Source organism: Pteronotus mesoamericanus, unplaced genomic scaffold (assembly GCF_021234165.1).
Source record: "Pteronotus mesoamericanus isolate MK-2021 breed Mesoamerican mustached bat unplaced genomic scaffold, CSHL_Meso_final contig_90, whole genome shotgun sequence".
Lineage (NCBI taxonomy): Eukaryota > Metazoa > Chordata > Mammalia > Chiroptera > Mormoopidae > Pteronotus > Pteronotus mesoamericanus.
In genome coordinates this window covers 1,886,343-1,913,029 of record NW_026555277.1, presented here as the reverse complement: position 1 = coordinate 1,913,029, position 26,687 = coordinate 1,886,343, and the positions used below count along the sequence as shown (strand labels likewise).

The 26,687-nt window shown below is 39.8% G+C and overlaps 1 protein-coding gene across 3 annotated transcripts in view; it reads right to left on the bottom strand.

Annotated features, from left to right (window-relative positions):
- SPHKAP (SPHK1 interactor, AKAP domain containing) overlaps positions 1–26,687 on the bottom strand; it is a 114,860-nt gene that overhangs the window by 48,245 nt on the left and 39,928 nt on the right. For all 3 annotated transcript variants that reach the window (XM_054585579.1, XM_054585580.1, XM_054585581.1), the window contains exon 4: positions 23,734–23,847. In XM_054585579.1, the coding sequence (XP_054441554.1) occupies positions 23,734–23,847 (114 nt within the window). The remainder of the gene's footprint in view (positions 1–23,733; positions 23,848–26,687) is intronic.

The following is a 26,687-nucleotide window of genomic DNA, read 5'->3' as shown; positions in this document are numbered from 1 at the left end:
TAATTGGTGATCTGTAAAAAAAAAAAAAGCATTTGTTTTGGATGTAAAATAACGGGGGATTCTGTGGAATTAGTTATGCATTAGGGAGAATAACTTGTCTGGGCGATTGCTCTTTCCAGATGGCAGATTTATTAAATAAAGTCTGAGTGCAGCAGAAATCATGTGTCCTAAACAGAAAGAATCTTTTGCAAACAAAAATTCTAGCTGGAAAAAAATGTTGCTTGGCATGTTAAAGCTACTGGTAAGATTTTACTATCTAATTTACATAAACCATTATTTGTGGCATCTGCTGAAAGCACAGCTTGATCTCTGTCTGATCACCTACCTACCTGCCTACCATCCGTCTATGCAGTACCATCAGTTAGTTGTACTTGTTCTTTAGTGTTGATGACAATTTTGACAAAACCCAAACATTTTGGATAGCGCTCCTGATGGCATAATATCAGGTGATGGCATACCTTGTTTATTGAGAGAAGTTAAATAACTTGTTGCAGACTGGTTAAAATTAGTAAGAGATGGCGTCGCTGCAGAGGTTGGTGTTAAAGTAAGACCTAGGAAACTAATAGGCACAGTGGCAACCTTTTTCAATGATGTAGAATTTTAGTTTATGTAATACATTATAACCTTGTTTCTGTTTTGTTTCCAAAATTAAAACTAAACAATGTTATGAATGTACGAACGACCCCATAAACTCAACACACTTCAATATCTTGAGTCAAGGTGAGAAGACTGAATGAACTGGGTTCAAAATATGGCACAATTTTGGTAGCTTTGGTACAGCAAGGTGCTAAAGGTAGTTTTAACTCTTGGACGACATTGTAAAGTGGCCAAATCATGAAAAATTGGGCCACTTTAGTTGCCAGAACAACTCATCTAACCACTGAATAGTTATCAGGTTGCATGATTTTATTGGTCCAGTCATCCTGAACTTATTTATTTGGGGATGTCACTTGGGAAAAAACAACCTGGCGTATGTGTATAGGCTCAACGCACTTCTCTATATAAAAATGAACCAAAGTCCCCACAGCTTTTGAAGACTGATGTTTAAAAAGATTTCTCTGGTTGATGTTAAACTGCAAGTAAAATTAATTTCCATTTCTCAATTTTTCTCTCTTAATACTTAAATTGCGAAAGAAGTGCCACCAGTGGAGATGACTGAAATACAGAGCCATAAGTATTGAATCCTAGACAAGGGATAGCTTTGGGACACAGGGTCCAGTGACCCCCCCAGGCTCCCTTCATATAAGAAGCATGGGTCCACCCAGGGTTGGCCCCGCCTGTGTTTGGGAAGAGCCGTTGGCACTATGTAAAATAATAAAAGTAAATATCACACCCAGCCAGAGGAATCACGTCTGAACTTGGGTTTGCACATTGTGTGAGAGGGGGACCCAAGAATCCTAGAATTTATTTATTGAAAATTGTGTACTTATTCTTACATATTTAAACTTCAGTCCCCTTGAAAGGACTCTCCAGTTGATGCAATACACCTACTGAGACTTTTTTCCACTGCTCAGAACTGTCTTTGAACTTGTCGATTTTGATGTCTTTTAGTGTCCCTGCCATTTTTTGTTTCACCTCTTCCATGTTGGCGAAATGTGTCCCTTTGAGGGCGTTTTTTTTCATCTGGGGAAACAAAACAAATAATTTGGGGTGTGTGAATAGGGAGGGCGGAACATAGGGGTCATGCCATTTTTGGACAAAAACTGCTGAACCCTCAGCGTGGTGTGGGCAGGTGCGGCCGTAAATGACTTGCGGTGAAATCGGCAAACACATTGAAAGAGTCTTCAAAAGCAATTCACTGAAGCTGAACGCAGCCTCTCACAACAACGCCAGCTGGTGCATTGATACAGATGGGCTCCTAGAACATTCACCCAGGGGGGGAAACCTGTGCTACAAGGGGCCCGCCCCCCCCAGAAGGTAATTCTGGTTTTTGTCCCTCCCTTGTACGTTGAAAAATAAAACTTGCCATTGATATCTTGTGTAGAAGAAAAGGTTTCAGAGCAAACTCTAATAAACATAAAATTTTAAAAGTGGAATTTAACCACTTTTAACCAAAAATAGAAAAGTGGGATGTTTCTATTTTTTCGAGTATATGGTTAACATTTTGTGATTCTAAATTTTTTTTTCAGACTCAGTCATGTTTGTAATATATTAAATATTTTCATCTCCATTCAATAACAATGAATGATTGATGATGATATGAATCTATTCCCTGTCTCATCCCTGAGGGCACCTGTGTGTGTGTTTCCTGATACAGCTGTTCATTAAAGCAGGAGATAAGGAAGGGAAAGAGTATAGAGAAGAAGAGACATGAGACACCAGGGCAGAGCCCTTTAAAACACCGACATGGGGCAGAGTCAGAGAACTGACAAAACACGTGAGTGGCCAGAGAAAGAACCAGAAAACCAGAAAAGCCTGATGCTGAAGAACTTGAGGGAAGACATCCTTGAAGACACACCCTGCCAGGAGCAGGAGCATCCCTGCCTGCTCTTGCCGGGTAAGCCAAAATCACAAGGCCCTGGCTGCTCTTGACCATGGCCATGTCTCAGCCTTTGGTTTGCAGAAAGCAGTCCTCACGGATGAAATACGGTCTCCCCTCCTTGCCGACTCCGCCTGGGCTCACTTCCGGCTATCTATAAAAAGCAGCGCATTCTGCAAGCTCAGCGTTCTTTGGCTGTGATGCAGACTATGTGCATGGTGTACTCCTGACCCCCACGTGCGTCACCCCTGAGGTTCTTGGGAGGCAAGAAAACTAACACACTCACACTGCTTCTCTGGCTCCTGTTGCGTTGCGATGCAAGAAAATCCTTTTTTCTCTGACCCAGTGGTCTCGGGTCTCGTGTCTTTTCCCAGCATTCATAAATCAGTGAGAGGCGAGCTTATTCACTTGAAAGTAGGATAAAATCTCACAGCCCTTGAGAAACACTCAAGGAAGGATTGCGACGCTGACAAGAAGTTAACAAAGGCAAGGACTGAGAAGGTTCTCTTGCTCCTTGTTCAAGTTGGCAGGAATGGTTTCCATGGAGTGCTGAAGGCTGAAGAGACAAGTCTAAGCTATTTCAAAAAGTTTGGCAATATCTAGAAATGCAGAGGGTAATAGATAAAAAGGAAATGGGGTCCAAGGATAACTCTATCTCTGGCAGTGATTTTTCTGTTATTTTGTTGTGTTGGACCCTCTAAGCTTTTGTTTGTGAAACCTGAGGCTGCTGCTTAAGGCTGTGCAGTGAGCCCTGTAGACCTCCAGGGGGCGCCAGCCGCCGTGGTTCGGGGTGGCGAATAAATTCACAGAACTTTTATGTGCCTTCAGATACGAGAACGAAACCAAACCTGCAGTAGTCTCCGAAAGAAGGAAAGGAGAACGCTTAAGTTTTTCTAATAATTAGACAGTCGAATCAAAGCCAGAGAACCTGCAAGTGGTTTTTCTTTTTTTTCATTTGTCTCATATCTTTCGTTGTATTGTGTCCCCAAATGCGGCTTATTCTACAGTAGAAATATGTCTATGTTCAGAAACTTCAAAGACCTCTGGTCCCAGCGCCCGCACCTGACCTCATCACCAGTCGCGGGTCACATCCTGTTAGCACCGTCCATTCTTGTCTTTGTCCCATGGCTCTCACCTTGACACAAGGTAACTCATTTTCTATAAAATGATAATTTGGGCCTTTTGGGAGTTTATCCTCTCTTTTAAAAGGTTATCCAATTACCCTCTGTCCCCTTTCAAGACACCATCAAACTGTATGAATCTGCAGGTGCAAAGTTCCCTTCCGCCTTCCAGAAAGAACTGAAGGCAGCTGGCGCTGCCCTGAGGCCCCCGCTGTGGGCTGGTCGGGGAGCCAGAGCCCAGGAATGTCAGGAGCGCGTCTTCTCAGGCTGCACATGGTCCAGACAGTGACTGATCGCACTCCTGTCAGGGTCCACGTGCAAGGGAACACATGGGTCCCCCCGCTGGCAGAGCTACCTGAACCAAGAGCTTCACAACAGGAGCATCTATTCTCCATAATAAATTCACAAAGTGACCAGTGCAGACAGTCTCTTAAAATTCACCCACTGTGCCTGTGTTTTTGATGAACTGTCCTGTCGATGGAGCTTCCTTTCATTTCTGGACCCATCTTTCCTGCTTCATTATGTTTATTCCTTATTGCAAAACATACCCAAGGGTGTCTCTTCCTCTCACTTGACAATTCAACTCCACAGACGTGACTTTAAGTGCCCAGACCACAAAATACTTGTCGAAAGACTCAACCACCTTGGCTTTTTTTTGTTGTTTTTGTTGAGTGATGACATTAGGACAGGCTATTTACTCTGCTTCTTTCTTTCAGCAGAGGAGTCAAAAGAGCTAAGAGATGGTGTGGGCATTTGGGTTTTATCTTCCAGGCTGCTGAGGCTCAGTGGTTTGCATCCCATCGGCCCACGGGTATCTGCTGGAAATGTTGATGGGTGCTCTCCATCACAGTAAAAACAAATCAGTTCTTAAAGTGGTTCAATGAGAGAAAATGGATACAAGCTCAATAGCAAGCTGACACAGTTTACCAAGCATCAAATTTGTACAAAGGGTAACACGGGGAGCTAGAAACCTGGGAAAGCAGAGGTACTCCATTTCCTATGCTCCACTAGAAATCATCTTGGCTTAGTGACTGAGAGGCCCTGCTGGGGGCTGAGCCAGCCAGACATCAGACAGGCCATCTGTCAGCCAACCAGGCAGACAGACAGACGGTCAGAGCGAGACAGTGCTGTTCAGTTTCCTCTTTAAGGGCTTCTGGTTCAGGGCTGTTGAGGGAATTTGAATCCAAATGGGGCCACGGGCCTTCAAATGGGCATTTATGCTTTTCTCTGTTGATGTACTGGGGGCCAAGTAAGATTTCATTTGGAAGAAGATTTCTATTGTTAAAAACCAGACTCCGATGCAGGGCATACTCAGAAGTTGTGTATTAAATATTTACAAATACACATGCATAGCCACTGAAATGTCAGCATGAGTTATGAAATATACAAGGAGAAGAAAATTTGCATTTGTCTCTAGGACCAAACAAACTTTAAAAGTATTACCTACAGCAGGCTAGAGTAGGTTGGCACTAATATTTTGAGCACCTTAAAATTTTATGTTCAGATATTCTTTAGTTATCTTCAGGAGGTCTTTGTTATCATTTAGAGCTTCAAACATGTTCTCTCACTTCTAGCACTTTAAGTTATATTCCTCTGGATTTTAATATAATTATGAGTTTTGTTTTTGATGGAAATCAATCACCAGATAACTAAGAAGCAGTTGAATTCTGGCGTTAAAATCATGTGACTCCTTCAGAGAGGCATCATGTCTTCCAGGAATTTACTTTGCATGTTTAGTTTTCTCCATCTCCTCCTCTGACCGTAGCTCTTCTCTCTCCTACAATCCCACCATCTTTTATTGGGATCTTTGGGGATAACATATCATTCTGAAGTGGAGCTGAGTGCGCCTTTTTCCCCAGCTCTGTGGAGCACCCTGTGGACACGACCTACCTAGCTTTTTAAAATTTATTCTTAAAAAATGTTTTAATTTATTTTTTGCAGATCATGTGGTCATTAAGATAAGTGAAACAAAAAATATTAAAAGATATGGAAAGACAAAACTGATAAACTCTCCCTCCATCCAATACCCACACAAGTGAAATAATAACCTTTAACAGTGTAATGTATATGCTTCCACATCTTTCTCTAAATAAATATAGATCTATAGCTATATAGATTTGGATCTTTATATCTCCATCACCTATACCTATCATCTATCAATATGTGTATGTATGTACAGAAAAATATAAGGATTTTGTTTGGCAGTAACAGATCATTAGTATGTATATTACAACATGCTTTTCTACATAGACATCTATGCAGAAGGGTCCTGCAGAAGTAAGGCCTGTTTGAGTGTGGTTGGTAGTATAAGAGTATGAGTGTAATAATTTATAATTTTAATTTGAACATTTTACCTAAAATATCATATGGTGTGCTTAAGTGTAATGTTGTTATGTTACAGAATTACATGCTATGGTTTTGTAATAAAAGATTTTGTGATAAGAAGGGGCGTTATTTGTGCCAGACCCTGCATCTATCTTACTAAATATATTTTTCCTAATTTCAGATGTACACACTGTAGTTTTCAATAAATGGGATCATAATACATGTTCAGTTTTCTTAAAGGCAAAAATATTCTATAATGTGGGTTATCTGATATAATCTCAGCTACATTATCTGTGTTTTACATTAATGCCCCTGAGAAAATTAATCTTGAATTATTTGAAGTCTTTCAGAAATACCCCCCGAGAGTACATGACTTCCTCTTTATTTTGAGCCTGCCCATCTTCTTTCTTTTCGTCCTTTCTTTCTTCTCTCCTTTTCTTTCTTCTTCCCCTCCCTTTCTCCCTCTCCTCTTCTCTCTCAACATATATTCCTGCCAATCAAGTTTCTGTTCAGCATGAAATAACAAATATTATTAAAGAAAAATTAGGTCATTCCATTCCAAAGCCAAGAAAAATTTGGCTGTAAGAGGGCAGAGAATGTGTCTATCTCAGTCACCACTGTAGCACAATGATTATTAAGGTAAAAAAGAACATAATTATGGAAGTAAATTCAAATTACAGAATATCACCACAAAATCAGATCTCAATGATGAAAGGGCTTTTATAATACCTATATTTTTTTTGCTTTTGTGCCACAAATGTAGTGACATTCAGCGCATGGCCTTTTGGTTTATGCATTTTTTTTTCAAAGTATTCATAACTTGAGACTCAGGTACCAGCATACATGCCCAGGTTAATGTACTTCCTGAAATCAGAGGCCTGGAAATAGGGGGATGTATCCTCTAATCATATCCTCTTTGAATTATCAAGGACTTGTTTTTCTTTTTAAAGAGCTGACAGGCGTTTGATTCTCTTTCTGAATTGCAAACCACACATCAAATATTTCTCAATCACTATGACCATGGCTTTTGTAATTTCTGGTAGGTTGTGATTAACAGGCTACAGAATATGGGATGGAAAATTAGGGTTTACAGATCTAAAAATACTGTTAGTAATTACAGCTTTGAGAAAAAACAAAAGCTAGATTTATGCAGGAAGCAATATTGTTGTAAAAGATGCCAGATCTTTAGGAGAAAAAGAAAAGACAATGTATCTGTCTAATTCTCAGATGTAAGGCAGGGGAAAATGCTATGAAACATGCAATTTCTTAGAACATTTGGAAGACACTAAGAAGTAAAGCAGAAAATGGCTGAAACAAGAATAAGAGAGTTTGTGGGAAATTGTGGGAAGGGAATTTTGATAAAAATTTCAAAACATATCACGACTTTCTGTAATGGGAAGCAGAGATTAAAGTCTTCATGGTGGAGAGTAAAGTCCTTCAAACACTTGATGTAAAAACAATCTGAGAGATTCCTCAGATAGAACACAAATAGTCTTGTTTTTACCCATATCAAACCAATAATGCAGAGAAGCAATATTTATCTTTCAAAGTGTTAGCTACTTGCTTCAGACTGGAAGTTGGCAAACATATTCTGTAAATGGCCACACAGTAAATATTGTCAGTGTGTAGACCATCAAGTCTTCATTGTATTCACTCAATTCCTCTATGGTGGCTGGAAGCAGCCACAGACAGTGTGTACATAAATGGGCATGGCTGTGTCTCCAAAAAAGTATTTATAAAAGCAAGCAGCGAGCCAGATTTGCCCAAGGACTCTATTTTGGCAACTGCTGCTTTAGAAAATCAAAGATATGAAATCCTAAGACTTTCCTCTCTCAATTAATCTTTTAATTGCCAAGTGACACGACCATGAAGAGGTTGCTTGGCAAATGCAATGGGAAGAGCCGGTTTTAGGCACCAACTCCATCACTTTGTGATCCTGGACAAGCATTAAACCTTTCAATGCTTATGTAAATCTCTTCACTTTTAATACTTATTCTGGTGACTTCATAGGGTTTTTCTGTAAAACCTCAGTGAAATAATATTGTTAGTGGAAATAGTTTATAAATTAAAGCATTATGAAGATCTCTTTATGAACAGGTTATAATTGAGCTGAGCAATGATCAGATAGGCATCTAAAATGGTAGCAGTAAAATCGACAGAATCACTAAACGCCTTTGTAATTAAGGAGCCCTCAATCTCTGGGTAAAGAGGAACAAGCAGACCTTTCAGTTGCCCTGAAGTCAGAGGTCTGCAAATGGCCACAAACAATATGGAGACAGTGCGGGCGGGAGACTGGACCTTTAGTGAAATTGCCTGGATCTTATTCCTGGCTCCACTGTTTACTAGCGGTGTGACTTTGGTACACCATCCGAGTCAGTCTCATCTGGAGGAAATAATACTCTCAACTGTGTAGAGACGTTGTCTAAACTAATGAATTCACTTAATGTTCTCAGCAGAGATTCTTAGCGGCCCAGAAGTGTTCCATAAACATATGTTCATTTTATTTACTATTTCACGGAGCCCTGTAATTTTGGAATGGAAGAGCCTGCAGAGGACTTTGACCCGATGTGTGACTCCGCTGTGCCACGCTGTGGCTCTGGGTTTACCGCATCACCACAGGAGCGCTTCTCTTTATTAAAAAGATCATTGCTTTGCATCGAACTTTGCATAGGTAATGAGTTCAATAGTTCTATCATTAACACAGAAAAGCTATTTCTTTGCAGAAAAATGTAAAGCTGTATTTGGGCTGTAGAGTTCCCTTTCATTCATCTTAGACATTTCTAAGCCCAAGTAAAGGAACTGACAGTGTCTTGTCACTTTTATAAATGGCGCCCACTGGCGGCAGCTTCTAGAATGCACCATGGGCTAAGAGATTTGACTTCACCTGCCTCTCCAAGGGCTGACTGGTAAATCCAAGCCCACTTCCCCTGCAAGGGCAGCATGTTTATTCATCGTTTCCTAGCATTGATCATTCATATCACAATTTTAAAAATTCTAAATAAGAGTTGATAGTAATAACAGAGTAGGCCTACAAATGGGAAATCAACAAATGTCTGAAGAACTGCTTTCAAGAGAGCTGAAAGCCTGCAAGAATGTTTCCCGTGATTGTGAACACATGAAGAAAACATAACTCTGTTCATGTCACATTCTCATGCATTCATACATGAATAGGGGTTATTATAAATTGATCAAGTTTTGGGGGTTTTGCTTTCAAACAAATGATGTGATGAAAATTTTCATGCACCATAGGAATCCATTATTTCTGTAACACCTTAAACGTCTCGCGGAGATTTGTTTTAGGCAATCTCTAAAATGTTCACCATTAACGGAAAGTGCTTTCATTCACTAAAAACCTAAGTGCACTTTTTCTAAGCACATTAATTCTCCTCTCAGTATCTAGGCACGTGAACAGGGCTCGAGTCCAATTTTTTTTTTTGCTTTACTCTTTCAAAGAACTTCTCTGAGGAATTTCTCTACCTAGATGCAGAGTGAAAAAAAGGATTATGACAGAGGAAAAAAGGCATCTTTGCAGAAAAAATTACTGAGGGAAGAAAAATAGTCAATAAAATTGAGTTGTCATAAGAATAGCTCAAAGCTTGTGGCATTGATTGATGAATTGCCTTTGCAGTTACTAAGGTAAACCAAAAATATACCCCTAGTTCTTTTACTTTTTTAGTAATTCAGACAGAACGTGTTTTCACAGACCAAACATCAGAACAATTGCAATCTGCTGAGTTAAGAGAACACCATCTTGAATGTCAGTATAAAAAATAATAAAGGCAGGAAACTTCTGCTGCTCTCACTAATTAGGCAAAAAAAAAAAAAAAAAATCACTTTCTTCCAATACTGCACTGTCAAGAAGAATATATAAACATTTGAAAAGAGTTTTAAAATTGGAAGGAAGTTTTGAGGTCACAGAGACCAAGTCACTTGGGAATATGTCATGATAAATGATGACCCTGCATTTTAATAATATCTGTCGTTTTTGCCTGTACCTTTAGACAAAAGTTGCAGTGACCCAAGAATATTCTTTTGTGTAGACAAATCTATCCATGAATTTATAGTTGAAAATACATGAAAATTATAGTGGTTTCCAGGATACATGACTAAATTCTCTTGTAGGTTGATAACACGATTATGTGGGAACAAATGAGTGACATAAATAGACCACTGGGTCTGCTATGCAATCAGTGCCTCAGGGAATGACTCACTTTTAGCTCTTTCACACTTACCATCTTTCTGGGACCTCCTATAATGCTGCAGTAGCTTCCCATTAACAACTATATCGTAGTTCAACTCACTTAATGAAAGGAAATATTTTACAAATAAATTATTTTGAGGGATTATTTTCAAGTTATATTCCCTAAAGTTAAAAAACATCAGTGCTCTTAACAAGTTTTTCATATCCACCCCGGACATTAAGTGACACCTGTTAAATGTTTTAGAATAAAATTAACAAGGCACCTTGGGAAGCTGGACTCCATGCATTACAAGGAACTCCATGGTTTTCCCCTGAGGAAATTATTGGCTCTCTCCACAAATATTCACTTGTCAACTTCATACAAAACTGAGATGCTCTTCCTTAGGGGCATTCGATGCTTCAGTTTTCATGACAGGCTGTTAAGCTGACCCTCTACAAGGCTGAGCGCTAAAGGATATTAAGCTGCCTTTAATGGGGGACATAACCCCCAGACTCTTGTTCAAACGCAGCTTGTGCCACAAACTCAAGTGCTTCCAAGGGTCAAGGAGGTCACCGAGTGAAATGGACTAAGATAAGAAACTGTACGGAGTTCCAGGCTCGGGTGACAGTGAGGAGCCCCGTGCACCGACTCTCCAGTGAAACAAGCAAAAATCATGAATGCAGATATTTAAATTCTTTAGAAGTTGCCCTAAAGCCTACGGAATATGAAGAAACACTTTTCAAGAAAATCTGCTATAACTCAACAGAGAATGTGTGGCATTTAAACCATATTTTGCTTCCTAGTTTCCCCTGACTCTCCTCCCCCGCAGTTCAACTTGGGAGAAACTCCCTTGGGACGCGCCCCCTCCCCGCCCAAGCTCCCATTTCAGTCTGATAGAGGGTTACTCTATCTCACTGAGAGTCAGAGACAGCCAGCATTTCTCATTCCCCAAACCCCAAACTGAAGAAGCTGAATTCCTGGAGAGGGAAGCCAAGAAGTCCAGGGCCTCTTTCCCCCATGGAAGCCCTACTCAGATGCTACCCCAGGTGTGACAGACTGAGAATCCTAGGGCCACGCCCACTCATTACAGTTAGCTTATGGGACAGGCATTCCACACTAGGAGGGAGAGCTGAGAAAACCAAAGGCTGCTTCCTTACTCAGTGCGAAGGGCTCAGAGAGTTTGCCCAGCAGGAGGGGTGCCCTCAGAAAAGAGAGCTCTGAAGCTTTCCCCGACAGACTCAGGTTATTTGAAACAGAGTCTGGGGAAGTTCAAGTCTAAGGGCACTTGAAGAAACAATAGCTCCTCTTCATTAAGAGCAATAAACTAAAACGCAGAGCAGCTAGTTTACCAGAGAGAACAAGAAGACATAGCTAAGAAGAACCCTCAATGAATCAGAACAAAATTCAAACCTGGTCTCAAAAACTATGCTTGCCTAAATGTAACTGGAGCAGCCTGGTGAGTAACCTATATTCCAGAGCTTTGTTAAATGCAACAGAACAATCAGCTGGGAACAGGAGGAGTCAAGTAGGCAGGGGCTTCATACTAAATGAAGCAGGCGGCTTAAAAGAAAGATCAGGGGAGGGCACAAAGAGAGCCTCGCTAGGACCAGTGTCTTCCTAGGTGACTGCGCCCAGGCCCAAAGCTGTACATCTCTGAGGAGTGACAAGAGAGGCTTAACGCTGTGAGGGGAAGATAGACTTTACAAGCTAGCCAGCCCTGGCCCATGTGCCTTAGGTGGTTGGAGCATCATGCCGTACACCAAAAATGTGGGTGTTCAATTCCCAGTCAGGGCATGTATCTAGGTTGTGGGTTCAATCTCCATCCAGGGTGCCTACGGGAGGCAACCAATTGGTGTTTCTCCCTCACACTGATGTTTCTCTCTTTATTCTCTTTCTCTCTCTAAAATCAGTAAGCATATTTATAAAAATAAGTTAGCCAAATAAAAAAAAATTAAAAAGTCAAACTACAAAATAAGCCTAGGAGAAGGGGGTGGGGGAATAAGTCTCCAGAGTTGCTATATTATCTAAAATGTCTAGCTCTCTGAGCTTCTAAGATACACGGAATATTTTTTAATACCCCTCAGAGGTTTTGGAAGAGTAGTCTGCACGTGGTGAGACCCAGTGAATGCCAGCAGGATGAGTAATGTAGGAGCTGCCGCTGGAGGTGATCAGGGCTGTGTTATTTGGCTTGATGGTACAGGCATGTCATATCTTAAAAACATTTGTACCTACTGACATTATGACTAGATATTTATAAAAAACAACCTGACAGTAATTTAAATACACACACGTGACCATCTTAAATTTACTCAAAACAACCAAAAAGCTATTGGAACTTTTCAGTAATACTAATTCAGGGTCTTCAGGATGGATTAATACAAATCTTTTATGCCTCAAATAAAGATAATCCTACACTATAGACATTGTATCTTGCATTATATTTAAATAAAGTTATTATATTGGGTATATTGGGGAGAAAGTCTACTGGGATATAGAAAAAGTGCTGTGCTCATTGCACTAGAAGCTGATGAATTTGGGCTCTAGACCTGGCCTTGCTACTAATTTCTCCTGTAGCCTGGAGCAATCCTTTCCTTCATTGCTATTTTGTTTCCTCACCTGAAAAGTGAGTGGAATGGGCAATATATCTTCTCAGGTTCATTCCAACCCTTGGCTTCTGCAGTTTCACGAATGGTAGGCTAGTCACTTGGTTTGGCAGGAAAGGAAGCCCTAGTGCATTCTGTTTATTTAGCACATGGCATAAATACACTCCCCAAGTGACACTGTATCTCGGTGCTACTGCTAGGTTCTGGCAAGTGATTCCTGGGAGAGTGTTTTTGATGTCAATGTGTACCAATGTCAAAGTGTTTCCTCATTGTCTTGTCATTTAGCGTAACATTTAAAACCTAAAATTACAGTGGTGAATCAGTCCCTTTGGAATTTATATTTAGTTGAATTAAAACTAGAGTCATGGTCCTGATTTAGATGCTAAACTGACTCAGCAGCCCCTGGAAGAATTATGTGATGCTGAGGGCGGAGGTGGAGGCACTGGAAATGTAATTATTTATGCCATTGGAGTCTTAAAATAAATCTAGGAATTGGGTTGTGCAAAGGGTTCTAGGAGGAAAAGATACCAGTGGACTTTCAAGATTGCTAAGCTCTTCTTTGACTTTTTCTTTCTTTCTGTGGTTGCTTTTGATTTTTGTGCATTCAACATTTAGAAGAAATATGTGGGGCTAATGCAATAAAATAGTGACAGAGGTCTGAAAAGGCATAGCCAGACTGAAAAAATCAAAACAGCTTCTGCTAACCAATTAAAGATGAAGAGTGGGAGAGAAAAATGAATGGGATTCTGAGGGTGGCAGCTGGGGACATGGGTGTAGATTACAAAACCGTCCGAATAAATTGAAACTTTAAGAAGCCGAAATACTTAGGGATATTTATATTAGGTTACGCTGAATTGGGGTTGTTTTTGAAATGCTCAAAGTGGGTGTATCTAAGAGGGACTTAGAAATAAGTCTGTAGTCCAGAGATGATGGTCTCTGGTCTGTCGATGTGGCTGAAGCCATGCAGTGTATTTGAATTGACCCAGTGACAGAAAGGGCAAGGCTTTTGCACAGACCTTTGGGAAATGTCACATTTAAATGCCAGGTAGGAGAGTGGCACTGAAACAAGGAAGTCATGATCCCAGAGGCCAGATGATAATTCGAAGAGAGAATAACTTTCTTGAGGCCATGGAGAAAATAGCTCATTTTTGGAAGGAGGCTGGGGGTGTGAGTTCAGTTCATGATGTTAAAAACTAAGCAATAGGAGCAGTGAAAGCACATCAGCGGATTTTGCAACCCTTGGAGCAATTTCAGCAGAGCGATGAGATAGCCAGGTGGTGGCCAGAGAGCAGAGCTGGTCTTTTTGGTGGCTTTTAAGTGTGGCGGTCAAGAGAAGAAGGCCCGCGCGATGAATGGTTTCTCAAGGAGGTGGAGTCAGGGAGGTATTTCCTGTGTGTTTTGTGGTTTGTTTTCTTGAGAACATTTGGAGAAACATACGCATTTATAAGGCTGGAGGAGAAGTATGTACAAATACATTAGAATGCAGTGGGGAATAGTACTTTCATTAAGAACAATGATCATTTGATCTCTTTTAAGATACTGCAGTTTTGAGGCAATATTGAAGTAACTGAAAAAGTAGCTGCCAGTACCAAATCAGGGAAGGAATACAGGACATCACAGTAAGTTTTCCAGGAATTAATCTGAAAAATTTCCCCAAATGGTCCTGAATATGTAATACTTAAGAGTTCCTAAGGCTGTTGCGTGTGAATGTAGGTGGACTGAAAGAGTCTGTGAGAATTTTGAGGCAGCCGGCTGGTTCCCGGGTAGCCGAGAGTAAGCGGGCAGCGTGGGCCAGGAACACAGGCGTCTGAAGAATGGCAAGTGCTCTAACGAACCTGGGGAACGGCAGAGGGGAGGGAGGGCTGATCGCGAGGCCAATTCAGGCAGGGCAGAGACGGAGGATACTGAATAGGCTCCTTGAGCGCAAATATACCTGGTGGTGTTAATTTTTATCTTTTGGACCATACTTTATTGTTTGTCTTCATGAAGTGAATATATATTTGTATTTGATATATATCTCAAATACGTGTTATAAAATATATATTATGTATTATATGTACATGTATGCATATATACACACATATGAATCAAGAAAATAAATTAGTGTAATTCCTGTCCACTGCCCTTTATTTTCCAAATCATGCCCAGAGAGGAAGGACACAGAGGGCGGCATCGGCTGTTTGTGGAGGGGGGTGAAAATGTGGACCAGCTAATTCAGGTAACGAGACAGGGCAGCGTGGGAACATACTCGCTCTTGGGCTCCTCCTGTTTTCAAGCTGGAAAGCATTTGAGAGATTGTCTTGAATTCAAATGCAAATAGAAGCTCGCAGACAACCTGGAATGAGGCCAGGTGAGCACCAGCTGCAATGACAGAGGTCAGAGGCTGGCGTCCCCCCCCCCGCCCCCCCCCGCCCCCCACCCTGCTGGTGCCCGCCCCGCCGCAGGTGAGCTCTGCTTTGCTTACACAATGCTGAAAAGAAATTTTATTCCTGGCCAACATTTATAAATCAGGTTTCAGGGAGAAAATTAGATTTCTGACTACTTTTGAACAATCAGAAGATCTTCAACCCAGGGCCCATGTTCCCGTTTAAAACTGAAGTGTGAGGGAGGGAGCAGAGGAGAGGGGCAGGGGAAAGTGGTGGCGGGAAAATGGAGACAAATGTATTGGAACAATAACAAAATAAAATTAAATTAAAAAGAAAATAAAACCTAAGTGTGTTGACATGCCTGCTCTTTCTAGCTTGTGGAAAAAATGTGGAAGGAAATACTGTGGGTACAAAGAATCCATCCATTAGGCAGTGGGAACAAGGTGTTTTTCTTTTTAATCACTCTTAACATATCTGTAATGGAATTACATTATATTTGATAGAAGAAAGAAAATAAGTTACAAATACATGTAATATATCTTAATCTAGAAATTGGTTGGCTGGGATGTGCCGGTGGTACTGGGTTTTAATTGATGGGAGAAGCAGCAGCTATCCATTAATTGATCATGACCTGCAGGCAGGTGTCCTGAGCTGGTTTGACTGTCTCATGAACCTTTCGTGTTCTGACCTTCCTCCTAGTGCATATGACCTTGGGTGAGAGCTGCAGGTGGACCGAGACCATTTGGGAGAGGTGGAGGCTGTGTTTTCCTTCCATGTCTATACTGGGGTGAGGGGCAGCTCAGGGTGGCACATACCGGTAGGAAATGCCTCAGTGAGGATTGAAGTTAAAGTTTGAGAAACATTAGAGCAGCTGTTGCCACCGACTGTGATTCTGCTCCCTGCCCACCAACCCTGGCCCGGGGACATCGGCAGTGTCTGGAGACATTTTTAGGCGTGACAAATGGAGCGTGGGTGCTGCTGGCATCTAATAGGTGGAGGCCAGGGATGCTGCCAAATATCCTACAATGCACAGGACAGCCCTTGCCACAAAGAATCACCTGGCCTAATACAACATAATGCCCAAAGTCGAGAGACCCTGCATAGAAATATTCATCCCCGGCATCTAGTAAAACCACAAGTCATTGCTGCCTTAGGCTGCCTGCTTAATGATTATATTAAAACAAACCTAAGGCATAACTTAGCAAGAGGCAAACTTCCTGAGCCCCTTTCAGCCACTCAGGAGCTTCTGGCACATGTATTAAATGTCTCCAGATACTGTAATTAAGTTAATTCCACCATTACAGATGCTATGGACCAGCTGATGTGCTGAGTACTGCCTGGAATAGTAAGTGAGTGTTGTCTCTGGTCTTAAAAAGAGTGTAATGTCCAAGCATGGAAGGGCAGAAATTCTGCCTTTAGCACTCTTGTTTCCTGAGAAAGCTCTGGGGTGAGTTTGTCTCATTGTTAGAAAAGAAAGAAAGAATACTTGTAGTTAAAAAACAAACTTTCCATGGTGGTTATTTGCCAGGCCCACTTAAAAAGTTTGTTTGTTTGTTTGTTTGTTTGTTTACTTATTTGTTTCAAAACCTGACACTCTATGTTTCAAGTAATAATAATAATAATAATAATAATGCTATTACTTATAACTAGTTTTCTTGGAATTTTGGAAGAACTGATTAAGAAAGGCACATTAATGCAAACAAATAATTCTACTAGAAAGAAATCAAAATTATGAAAACCAAATCCTTATAGCTTCAAGTTATTTTAATGAGAAACATTGACTTCTGTTCGCTTCTCTTGAAGGCTTTTTACTCAGAGGGAAATTGTAGTAATAGGAGAAAGTGTATGAAATTTGAAACCCAAAGCTATTCTGAGCTATTTGAATAATGGATTCTTCTGTCAAAATATATTTTAAAACAGTTGAGAAATGGTTTGAACACCTGGGTTTAAAAGTACACTCAGATCTATTCAGCTGGCTGCATTTTGAGTGGCAAAAGCCTCGGGATCCATAAATACTTCATTATGCATTTGAAACTCGGGTTTACATGCTTAAACTATGATCTCTTGCTTTGGGGGCGGGGGCCTGGGACATGGAGATCACTGAATGGACACGTATCAGAATACCCCAGCACCCCGTGTCAAACCCCTTCTCTATCTGCAACTCTCCATGATTTGACTGAGTTTTAGGGTGGCCCTAAAGACCCTCAAATCTCTTGTCCCGCACCCTGATCGGACCAACAACTCCATTTTTTGCATCCAACTACCAACCTGACATTTCCACTTGAAGACTGTCCAGCCTCGTCCCCCTCCCCCACCTCCAACCAGTCGCCCCCTCCCTCAGTCTTCCCCAGCGCAGTGAATGAAACTTCCGCCCACCTAGGAGCTTCAGCCAAAATCGTAGGAGTTATTTTCGATTTCTCTCTTTCCTTCATCCAATTCATTAATATGTCCTGTTTTAATATATATTATGTACAATTGTATAACCTATTTTTATAGATGATTATATTGTAAGATCTTATGAGCAAAAGTTGTTTTCAAACCTGGTTTGTAAAGAACAGGTAAGTCTTCACGGTGTGGATATCCAGCATTTATTTAACCGTTCCTGTACTGTGAGACATGCAAGGTCTTCTTAATTTTTGCCATCACATGCTCTTACTTTTATTGAATACTTATATAGTGCTTACCATGTGCAGGCGCTGTGCTAGCCCTTTAGAAATGTTAATGCATTTCTATGATATAAATGCAATCCATGATATAAATACTATTATTACCTCTACTTTTGCAAATGAGGAAGCTGAGGTACTTAGAGATGAAAGAGCTTGCTCAGTATTTCACAGCTAGAAAGAGGAGCTTGGAGTCAAACCAAGGCAGCTTGATGCCAGAACCCGTGTTCTGAATCTGCTGAGTTGCCTTGGGTACATCTCTGCACATCAACCACATTTCACACCAGTCTGCATGCGACTGTCACCTCGTTAGAGTATCTTTCCAAACGTGGATCTACGAGCACGAACACTGAAAACGTTTTACATAGTACCTATCACAGAGTTTTCCTCCAGCGAGACTGCACTAATTTTATAAATTTATACCCCCACTGTCACCCATTGAGAGTGTCCTCTTTAAATCTTTTATTTTTACATTTTTTGTTTACTTTGTATTTATTATTTTAGAGAGAGAGAGAGAGAGGAATAGGAAGAGGATAGATAGAGAGATAGATAGATAGAAACAAAGAAAGATAGGTAAGTACATTGATTTCTTGTTCCACTTATTTATACATTAATTGGTTGAATCCTGCCCTGACTGGGGATGGAACCTGCAACCTTGGTGTACTGGGTCGATGTACCAGCCCAGATGTACCAACTGAGCTACCAGCCAGGGCTGAGAGTGTCCTCTTAATTGTGCTTATGTCAACATTGGGTGTAATAATTTTTGCAAGTCTTGAGCAGTTTATTAGAAACACATTGTGTAATAATTATAGTTGCTTCTTTTTGATTATCAGAGGTTGATTTTTTAAATGTATATATTAACAATTGAATGTCTTTTTTTAAGGACTGTCTTATATTTGGCTTTTGCCAACTTTGCTATTAGAATTTTTTCATACTGAATCATAGTAACTCTTTACATATTGAGATTACTACCCCAAGTTTGTTTGTGGCTTTTCATTTTTTTTCTGCCATTTACTGAAGTGCAAAAATTTTTAAATTGGTTTCTGCAGCTGCATCAAGCTTAAATGGTCATATAACCAATCCTCTATACTTCCCTTTTAATTCCTTTCCATATTCTGAATATTGGAAGTCTCATTTCACTTACCTAATGCTTAGATATACACTGTAATTCCTTAAGCCAGTAAAAAAAAGTCAGTGATCTTAATTTTTATTACGTAGCATTTTACCTACAACATACAAGACAGAATTTGAACTCAGTTTTCAATCCACATACACTGGTAAAAAGTTTCTTTTTAATAGTTCCAGGGTCCAAAACATTGACAAGTGTATGGACCAAGTCTATGGCTATACCCAAATTACCATTGTATTCTTTGTCCCTCAAATTATTTATCAAAAAGCTCCTTCTCAGTTTTATTTATTGTTTTTCTTTGTTTTTAAGTCGTACGTATGACCTTCATGGATGTGGGTCACCTACTTCCTCTGATGAGCAACTCTTCCCCCCCGCTCACCTCTGCGTGGTGCTTCCCAGTAAAGCATTCTAATTTATTGGTGTCTAGTTTAGTAAGGTTGACTAATAGTCCAAGAGTGTTGACTAATGCTCCAGGACTCTTGGATTTCCCAAAGTGCTTCGGGAGCTCCTGCCCAGGCGAGGTGAGGCCGCATGGAGCAGGGAGTGGGCGAGCTGCTCTGGTGCACTCAGACCCTCCTGCTTCACCTGATTTATCTAAAACTGGGTTAAGAAGCAAAGCTACCAAAATCGTTCCCATCTGGATGGATCTAAGGTAGGAGGTGCTGAAGCTCCTAGAAATATATTGAGATAGAAGACATGGAACTTACCAGAACGCCTCTCTTGAAGAGCAAAAGTGGGTAAAGTTGGCAGGAATAATCTACCAGGGGTGGCAGCTGAGAGCGCCTTCTCACCCTAACCTGCCCAGGAGGCTATGTGCTCAAGGTGCACCTGGCCCTGCATCAACTGCCTCCTGAAGAGTGACTAAGGCCCCTAAAATACTGGGCTTTTGGGCTGCTCAGTCTGGCTGACTTTTGCCATGAGCATTGGAGTTTTATACTTTTATGCAGTTTCAGTTTCTGCTTGAAAATTGCTGAATCCATATTAAATGTCATTATGCAATAGGTACCAAATTAGTAGCCTGAAACAAGGGTACCTGCAGCTCTGAGTTCAGTCCTTGTTCTAAATATTTATATTCCACACAGACGTATGTGGGGAAGCCTCATGTCTGTAACTCATTCTCGAAAGCTTTTTTTAAAGAAATTGTAACTGTGTATTTACACACAGATGCCTATTCATATGTAGACAAAAGGATAAAGCAAATATAAAAATAAGCATTTGGGAAATCAGAATTCTTTGCATTCTTCTTGCAATTTTTCTGTTAAGTCTAAATTTGAGGAATTAAAAAAATTATTTACTAACTTGATTTTTGAAGAAAAAATCCATTAAAAATTGCTTGAAAACTTGATAAATAGCTGGACTAGATAATATAAAATGTTTCTGTACAGTTTTATAATATATGTCTATAACTGACAGACATAGTTCCCTGGTCAGGTGAGTCTAGATTCTTGCTTAGACCAACTTATCAAGTTGGGTGTTCTTCTCTTTCTTACTTTTTAAAAAATTTTCCAAACACATACACACACACACACACACACACACATTTAGAGAAATAATATTAAAAAAAGCAGTCCTTGAGATATCATATTGTCGCTGTTACACTGGGTCACATTTGCATCAGAAACCCACTGAACAGCTGTCAAATGTCTTCTTAGTTTTGAAATATCATGTGTGGAATGTTGAAAGCTGCTTGAGAACTTGACCTATGTGTTTATAAAAACAGGGTCAATGTAACACATTTCAAATACTGTGATTCATCAATTAAAATGCATGCTAGAAGGTATAATTTATTGCAGGGTGATAGCCAAGAGTTTTGAACTGATCAGTAAAAAAAAAAAATGTCTGACAGAAACTATGGATAAAAATAATGTGAATTGTTGAGATCATTTTAATAAAGCATTAAAACAAAATGGTTCCTGGAAAATAAAAAATCAAATTCTAGTAAAGAGCAAAAAGCAACAGTGGAGTAAGAAGGAACTAAATTCATTTCTAATTTTAAAAAAAGTCAAGAGTCCTGAAAAGTCCAATCGCTACCACTCATGTTGGGGACCTCTGTCAACAGAATGTCTCAGATCTTGGTTGGAAGTTTTGTTTCCTAGTCCATGATTCTCCCCCACATGTGCTCCCACCCTTCAAAGTAAATAATCAGGTCTAAAAAAAACACCCTGAAGCCTAGTATACAATTTTTTTTTGAATGGAAAACCAGAAAGAAAACTAAAATTATACAGCTTGACAAGAGAAAAATATAAGCATAGTTTTCGTATTTGATACCTTTTGAAAAACTTTTAAATGTGACTTTCAGGGGGCTCTGCCCTCCTGGCCAGTAGTTCCTGTTTGGGGTGCCTGTCATATTTCTGACTGCTTCAGATTGCCCTTCCTATGCCTTCTCCTTCTAGCTGTGAAATGAATGCAGTGAGCTACTGACATAGTGCCTACAATTCACTGTTGGATGCTTGAGAACAAACAGCTGTATTGACCCCCGCACGCACCACCCAAAGGGTTTCTAAGCCTGAGATTGTTCTTTGATAAAATTTTTAAGTGGACACTTTGACTTCAGAAAACTTGGTCCACTGAGGTATTTCTAAGACACAGCAATTTTATAAACTATACTTATAGTTCAATAGAATGGGAACCAAGCCAACCAAAAATAAATATGAAAAAGTTACTAAGTTTGATGAGGAAGAAATGAGTTAAAAAAAATAGTTCACATAGAATAGAGTACCCCAGAGTCGTGAACAGAAATATTGCTACAGGCTCCTTCGATTCTGTTGAAATCATTTTAAATAGGTTTAGATTTGGGATGATTTTATGAAACTAAATTTTAAAAAATTAAATTTTAATAATGATGATGCTATTGTAAAAATACAGTTTTTTGGACAATTTTTTTGAAAAGGAATTAAGTACTTTTCCCTTGACTATTTCGGCTGTTCCTGAGTGGCTATTTGGATCAAGAGTTCCCTGTCCTGCTCAGAGATCTTGTTGGTTCACCTCCATTTCTCCCCTAGATAATAACTTTCCATCAGCAATGTCCAACTGTGGACTCTTTCTTTTCCCCATCCTAGAAATCTGTGCCAAATCAGAAAAGAGAAAGGACTTGCAACTTAAGAAAGTGACTACAGAATACATTTTGAGAGATTAGAGCTAGTTTTTCAAAGGCATCCTGAAAATTAGGTTTCGAATCCTGAACAATTTTTCAATGTTGGTGTCAGTTTCAGTTTTTGTGAACAACTGTGGGAAAACAAATCTTCCAGTATGCCTTTTATTTGTTTTGATTTTTCCCCTTTTGAAAAATATAGGAAGAGCCACAAAGACAGGATGAATCAGCTCAACCTCACTGATATCATTTGACATTATAAAGGTATAAAGAATTAAGAAAAGAAGTCAGTTTTAAGTCCAAATTTGAGTCCATTGAGATTGGTGGGGAATGGGCGGAGAGCTTTCTTACACCTCGGAAGATTCAATGGTAATCTTAAGTTTGGCTATAAATTTAGTATTTCTAATTGTAGATCAGCAAGCCAGATTCCAAAAATAAAAAGTTTAGAGACCTCTTTGTCCTTCACTAGACAGTTTTTAGTGCCCCAAATATGTGCCTCCTTCAAATGGAAGTCTCCTTAATATAGGAGCTGTTTAGAAGACAACTTTGACCACAGGGCAGCTGCTGACAGCATTCACTCTCCATTTCCCTCCTTTTACCATTTAAAGCTGTGTAATTAGAGATGGGTATCAGCTAATGCCTGAATTTTCCAACTCATCTCAGAACTCAATTTGCAGAGAAGGTATCACTATTAAATTACTTTCTGCCTAATTCTTTTTGTTTTCCCCCAAAGATTTTTAGCCATTAACTAGTATTCTGGACAAGGGATCAAAAAGTAGCAGATTCAAAAGCATTTGTTTAAACCAAGAGATTGAAATAAGTCTGTTGAACAGACTCAGCTTTCTCTGTGCTGCGAGGCTCTGCAGTGTGAAATGTTTTTCATCCTCTGTCTGCCAGCTCTTCAGGCTCTGTTCATTATATAGAAAAAGCTTCTCCATCCCATTTTCAGCTTCTTTTTTTTTTAAGAAAAAAAAAAACCCCAGAAGTGCTGGCATGCAACTTCCCTCCAGGAATAGCTCAGAGCTAGTGCTCTCAATTTAGTCATGAGAATTACATTTCTCTCCTTTCTGAAAATGATCTCCCCCAGTCTCTAACCATGACCCTGTAAGAGCTGGGTGATTTCAATCCAAATGAAACAAACAACCTTGTAGAACATATAGGAAGGAGCATATTTCACATCAACCATAGGTACTCACATTCTAAACGGTAAGAACTAGATTTATCTATAACAACATCCCTTCTTTTGACAAGGAAGGTTTTGTGTGTAAAGCTTGACTCCAGCATGTGAAAATGCATGCCTGTGTATTTCTTAGGTTGAAAAGGTTTTCAAACAATGACTATAACTTTAAAAAATGGTGGAGAAATGTTCTAAAACTTCATGGTGGGGAATACCTACTAGCAGAAGCTGTACGATATATTGAAAAGAATCCCAGAGAGCTCCTTCGTGGTCTTTCATTTCTTATTCTACAATTCTGATTCTGAATCTTTTTGTCAGTCCGTTTTGAAAATATCATGGTTTTCTTTTTCAGATAATTGATCAGATTAACTAACCTGTTGAAATGAACAAAATGGGAGTAGGAACATGAGGTCCGTGGGTTTTGTTTGTTTGTTTGCTTGTTTTCTGGTTCACAGTCCATATTAACCAGTTATTTATTTTCCAAAGGAGGCTTCTGTGACCTCGCATTTACCGAATTAGGGAACTTCTGTCCTAAGCCTGAGGACATGCACTCAATTCCTTGTTTTCTCAGACCACATCCCGGGCTGTGTTTACTTACGGAGGCGCAAGCGGAGTTTTCAGACTTGTCTTCCACAAAACCAATCTGGCAGGGTGTCCTCTGGTTCTGCAACCAGTAGTCTGTAGACTCGAGCAGGCTATTGCTGCGAAGCACCTGAGGAAACCCAGAAAAAAACCTCCTCAGAGCTATTCAGCAAGGTTTTCTTTTCTGAGGAAACTAGATGCTTTCTTTTCCTTGGAGACTCTGGATGTGAGAAAACGCTTGCAGGATAAGAGAACATCTAGACTGTGTAAAATGTTTAACCAGGAATCGGTGTTCGAGGGACACACTGATGTTAATACTGATGTCCCCTGTCTCATTGAATTCAGCATCTGGACATGTTAATGCCTGCGTGACTTTTGCATAATTTGCAGTCCAATGTTTGTTTTGGGGAATGGTTTAATTGGCAATGGAGATCAAACTTCATTTTAGTGTAAGTTCTCTTTGACTAAATATTTTCAGTTTTTAAAAAGGACACTGGTTTGATTCCCAGCCAGGGCACATGCCTGGGTTGCTAGCCAGGCCCCCAGCAGGGGGTGTGCAAGAGGCAACCACACAGTGCTGTTCCTCTTTATCTCTTTCTCTCTCTCTTCCCCTCTGTCAGAAAGTAAATAAATAAATAATCTTTAAAAATGAAGTGGTTTTCCTTTCGGTGCAATGTTGCTACTGAAATGATCATTCTTCAGTTCTTCAGCTTTGCTAACATACCTGTGAAAAAGGTCACAGTTCTTCTAAGTTTAAAAATGATTAGCAATGAGTTGAGTGCATTACAACGATCATATTTTCATTTAGAAAAAGTATGGTAATGCAACCCACACTTGAATACATGATTTAACAAAACCAAATATGATTTCCAAATACCTTGCTTCTGGGCTTGGATTAAAGCAAGGAAGAAAAATCATATTTCTTAGCCAAAGCATTTGAAGATGCAATCTCACACATAACCAAATGATTCAATTTCTTCCACGTCTAAACACTACTTAAATATTTAAAATGTTTCTCACCTTACATAAGATTTCTAATGTTCTCCCGGTACCCTTTACTTTTATAGGGTACATGTCGGCTAATATTTGATTAGTACCTTCACTGAGGCAATATAACAGATTTAATCAGTTTGGTTAATGCCAGAAAAATAGAATGACATTTCAATTACATTTCATTTGTGCAGCAAAGGCCTGCCATTCTGTAAAGATAAAAAATACATTAATTTTTGTCTCTGAAGAGTGAGTTAACCAAATATACTTCTAACACCTTTTTCTACAACATTTTTTTTCTGTTGTTTAAGCCAAGTGATATTATTACTTTTACGTCTTTTCCAACTCAATGTTTATTATTACCTAGAGATGACAGATTTTCATCATTCTTTTCCAGATTAGTATAAAGAGACGCTTTGTGGGTGAGCCGGTAGTTGAGGGATGAACTTGGGTTATTTCTGCAGATTAGCGCTGGCCATAGAACCCCTCAGCCCATTTACAGATTTTCCCTCAGCTGTGTGTGGTTCTTAAAGTGTGAGCTGGCGCTCCAGAGGGTCCCGGGGGTCTTTCAGGGGGTCCAATGGGCAGGCGATTTTTATAGTAACAGTAAGACGTTGCTGCCCTTTTCCCTCTCCTCCCCGGCGAGCGCCTGGGGTTCTCCAGGCGCCAGCGGGCACAGCACCGCGGAGCGGGGTGCGGACGAACCTCTCCTTCCCTCTTCTCACAGACATGTTTTGTTTCCGAAAATGGATATTTTACATAAAAATATGTGTGTTCAGAGGTAATGTGCTTATTTATTGTTCCTTTTACATTATTTGTAAATCAATAAATTGGCATTTTAATTGGTATTTAAAATTAAATAAATAATTACACATCAACAGATGTGTTTTCAACCTTTAATCTATCATATATAATATGGAAATATCACTTGATAGACCCCCTCTATAAATAAAAGGTTTGTGAGGTTCACCAATATTTTTTTAGAGGGCAAAGACATTTTGATTTCAAAAAAATTGAGAACCACTGACCTAGATTAATTTTATTTAAAGTAAGAAACAGCTCCTCAGTCCACCTCCCTGCCACCATTCACTTTTATTTCCGGCGTAGAGTAGAGTTTAAGAGCACAGTCATTGGTGGCCTAACGAGGCTGAAAACTTGACACGGTCATTGGTAGCAGGGCGAACTTGGGCAACTGATGTAAATTCTGATTCAGTTTCCATATCTGGGAACAGTGATAATAATCCCCCGCGGTGGGATCATTGGGGTATTCCGTCAGTTGATAAGTCATGCAGACAGCAGGCTATCCTCTTAATGCATGGTTTTCATTGTTACGATTTGGGACAAACGACAAAGGAAAACAGAAAGTTAGATGCCTTCACCTGAAATTAGTGGATTGAATGCATTTCAGATGTTTGAAGATAAATTTTTTTTTTAGCACTATTCTCATCTAAGGTGTAACTTGAGTTCTGCATTTTGTAGTGTTAATAGTTTACAGACACTTTTTTGGATGCTTAGAATGTGCTGGGAAATGAACTAAAGTGTTCACATATTTATTTAATCCTCATTGTAATGCTACAAGGTAGGAATTATTGTAAAGGTTAGATTCTTCACAGAAATTGTCATTTTGAAAATGACCTCGAGGCTCAGAGACATTGGAGTTTCTGCCCAACCTGCTCAGAGCCCGACACCAAGGCTTATGAGTGAAGCCATTTAACCATGTTGCCTTCTATAACCCATACAAATGGGTCTAATTTGGATATGTTTCTGAAGAGTTACGTGCAGCTAATATTTGTAAATATAACTACATGTACTTATGGACTTCCATTTGAAAGTTTTCATTAATGTAATGCTGAGGTAATATTTTTCCTTAAGAAGAAGAAGCATTCTGTGATATAAATTATAATTGTATTACTCCACCTGGCAAGTATTATCAGTATTTTAATTTCCCAAAGGAAAGCACGCCTTTACACCTGCCTGAGT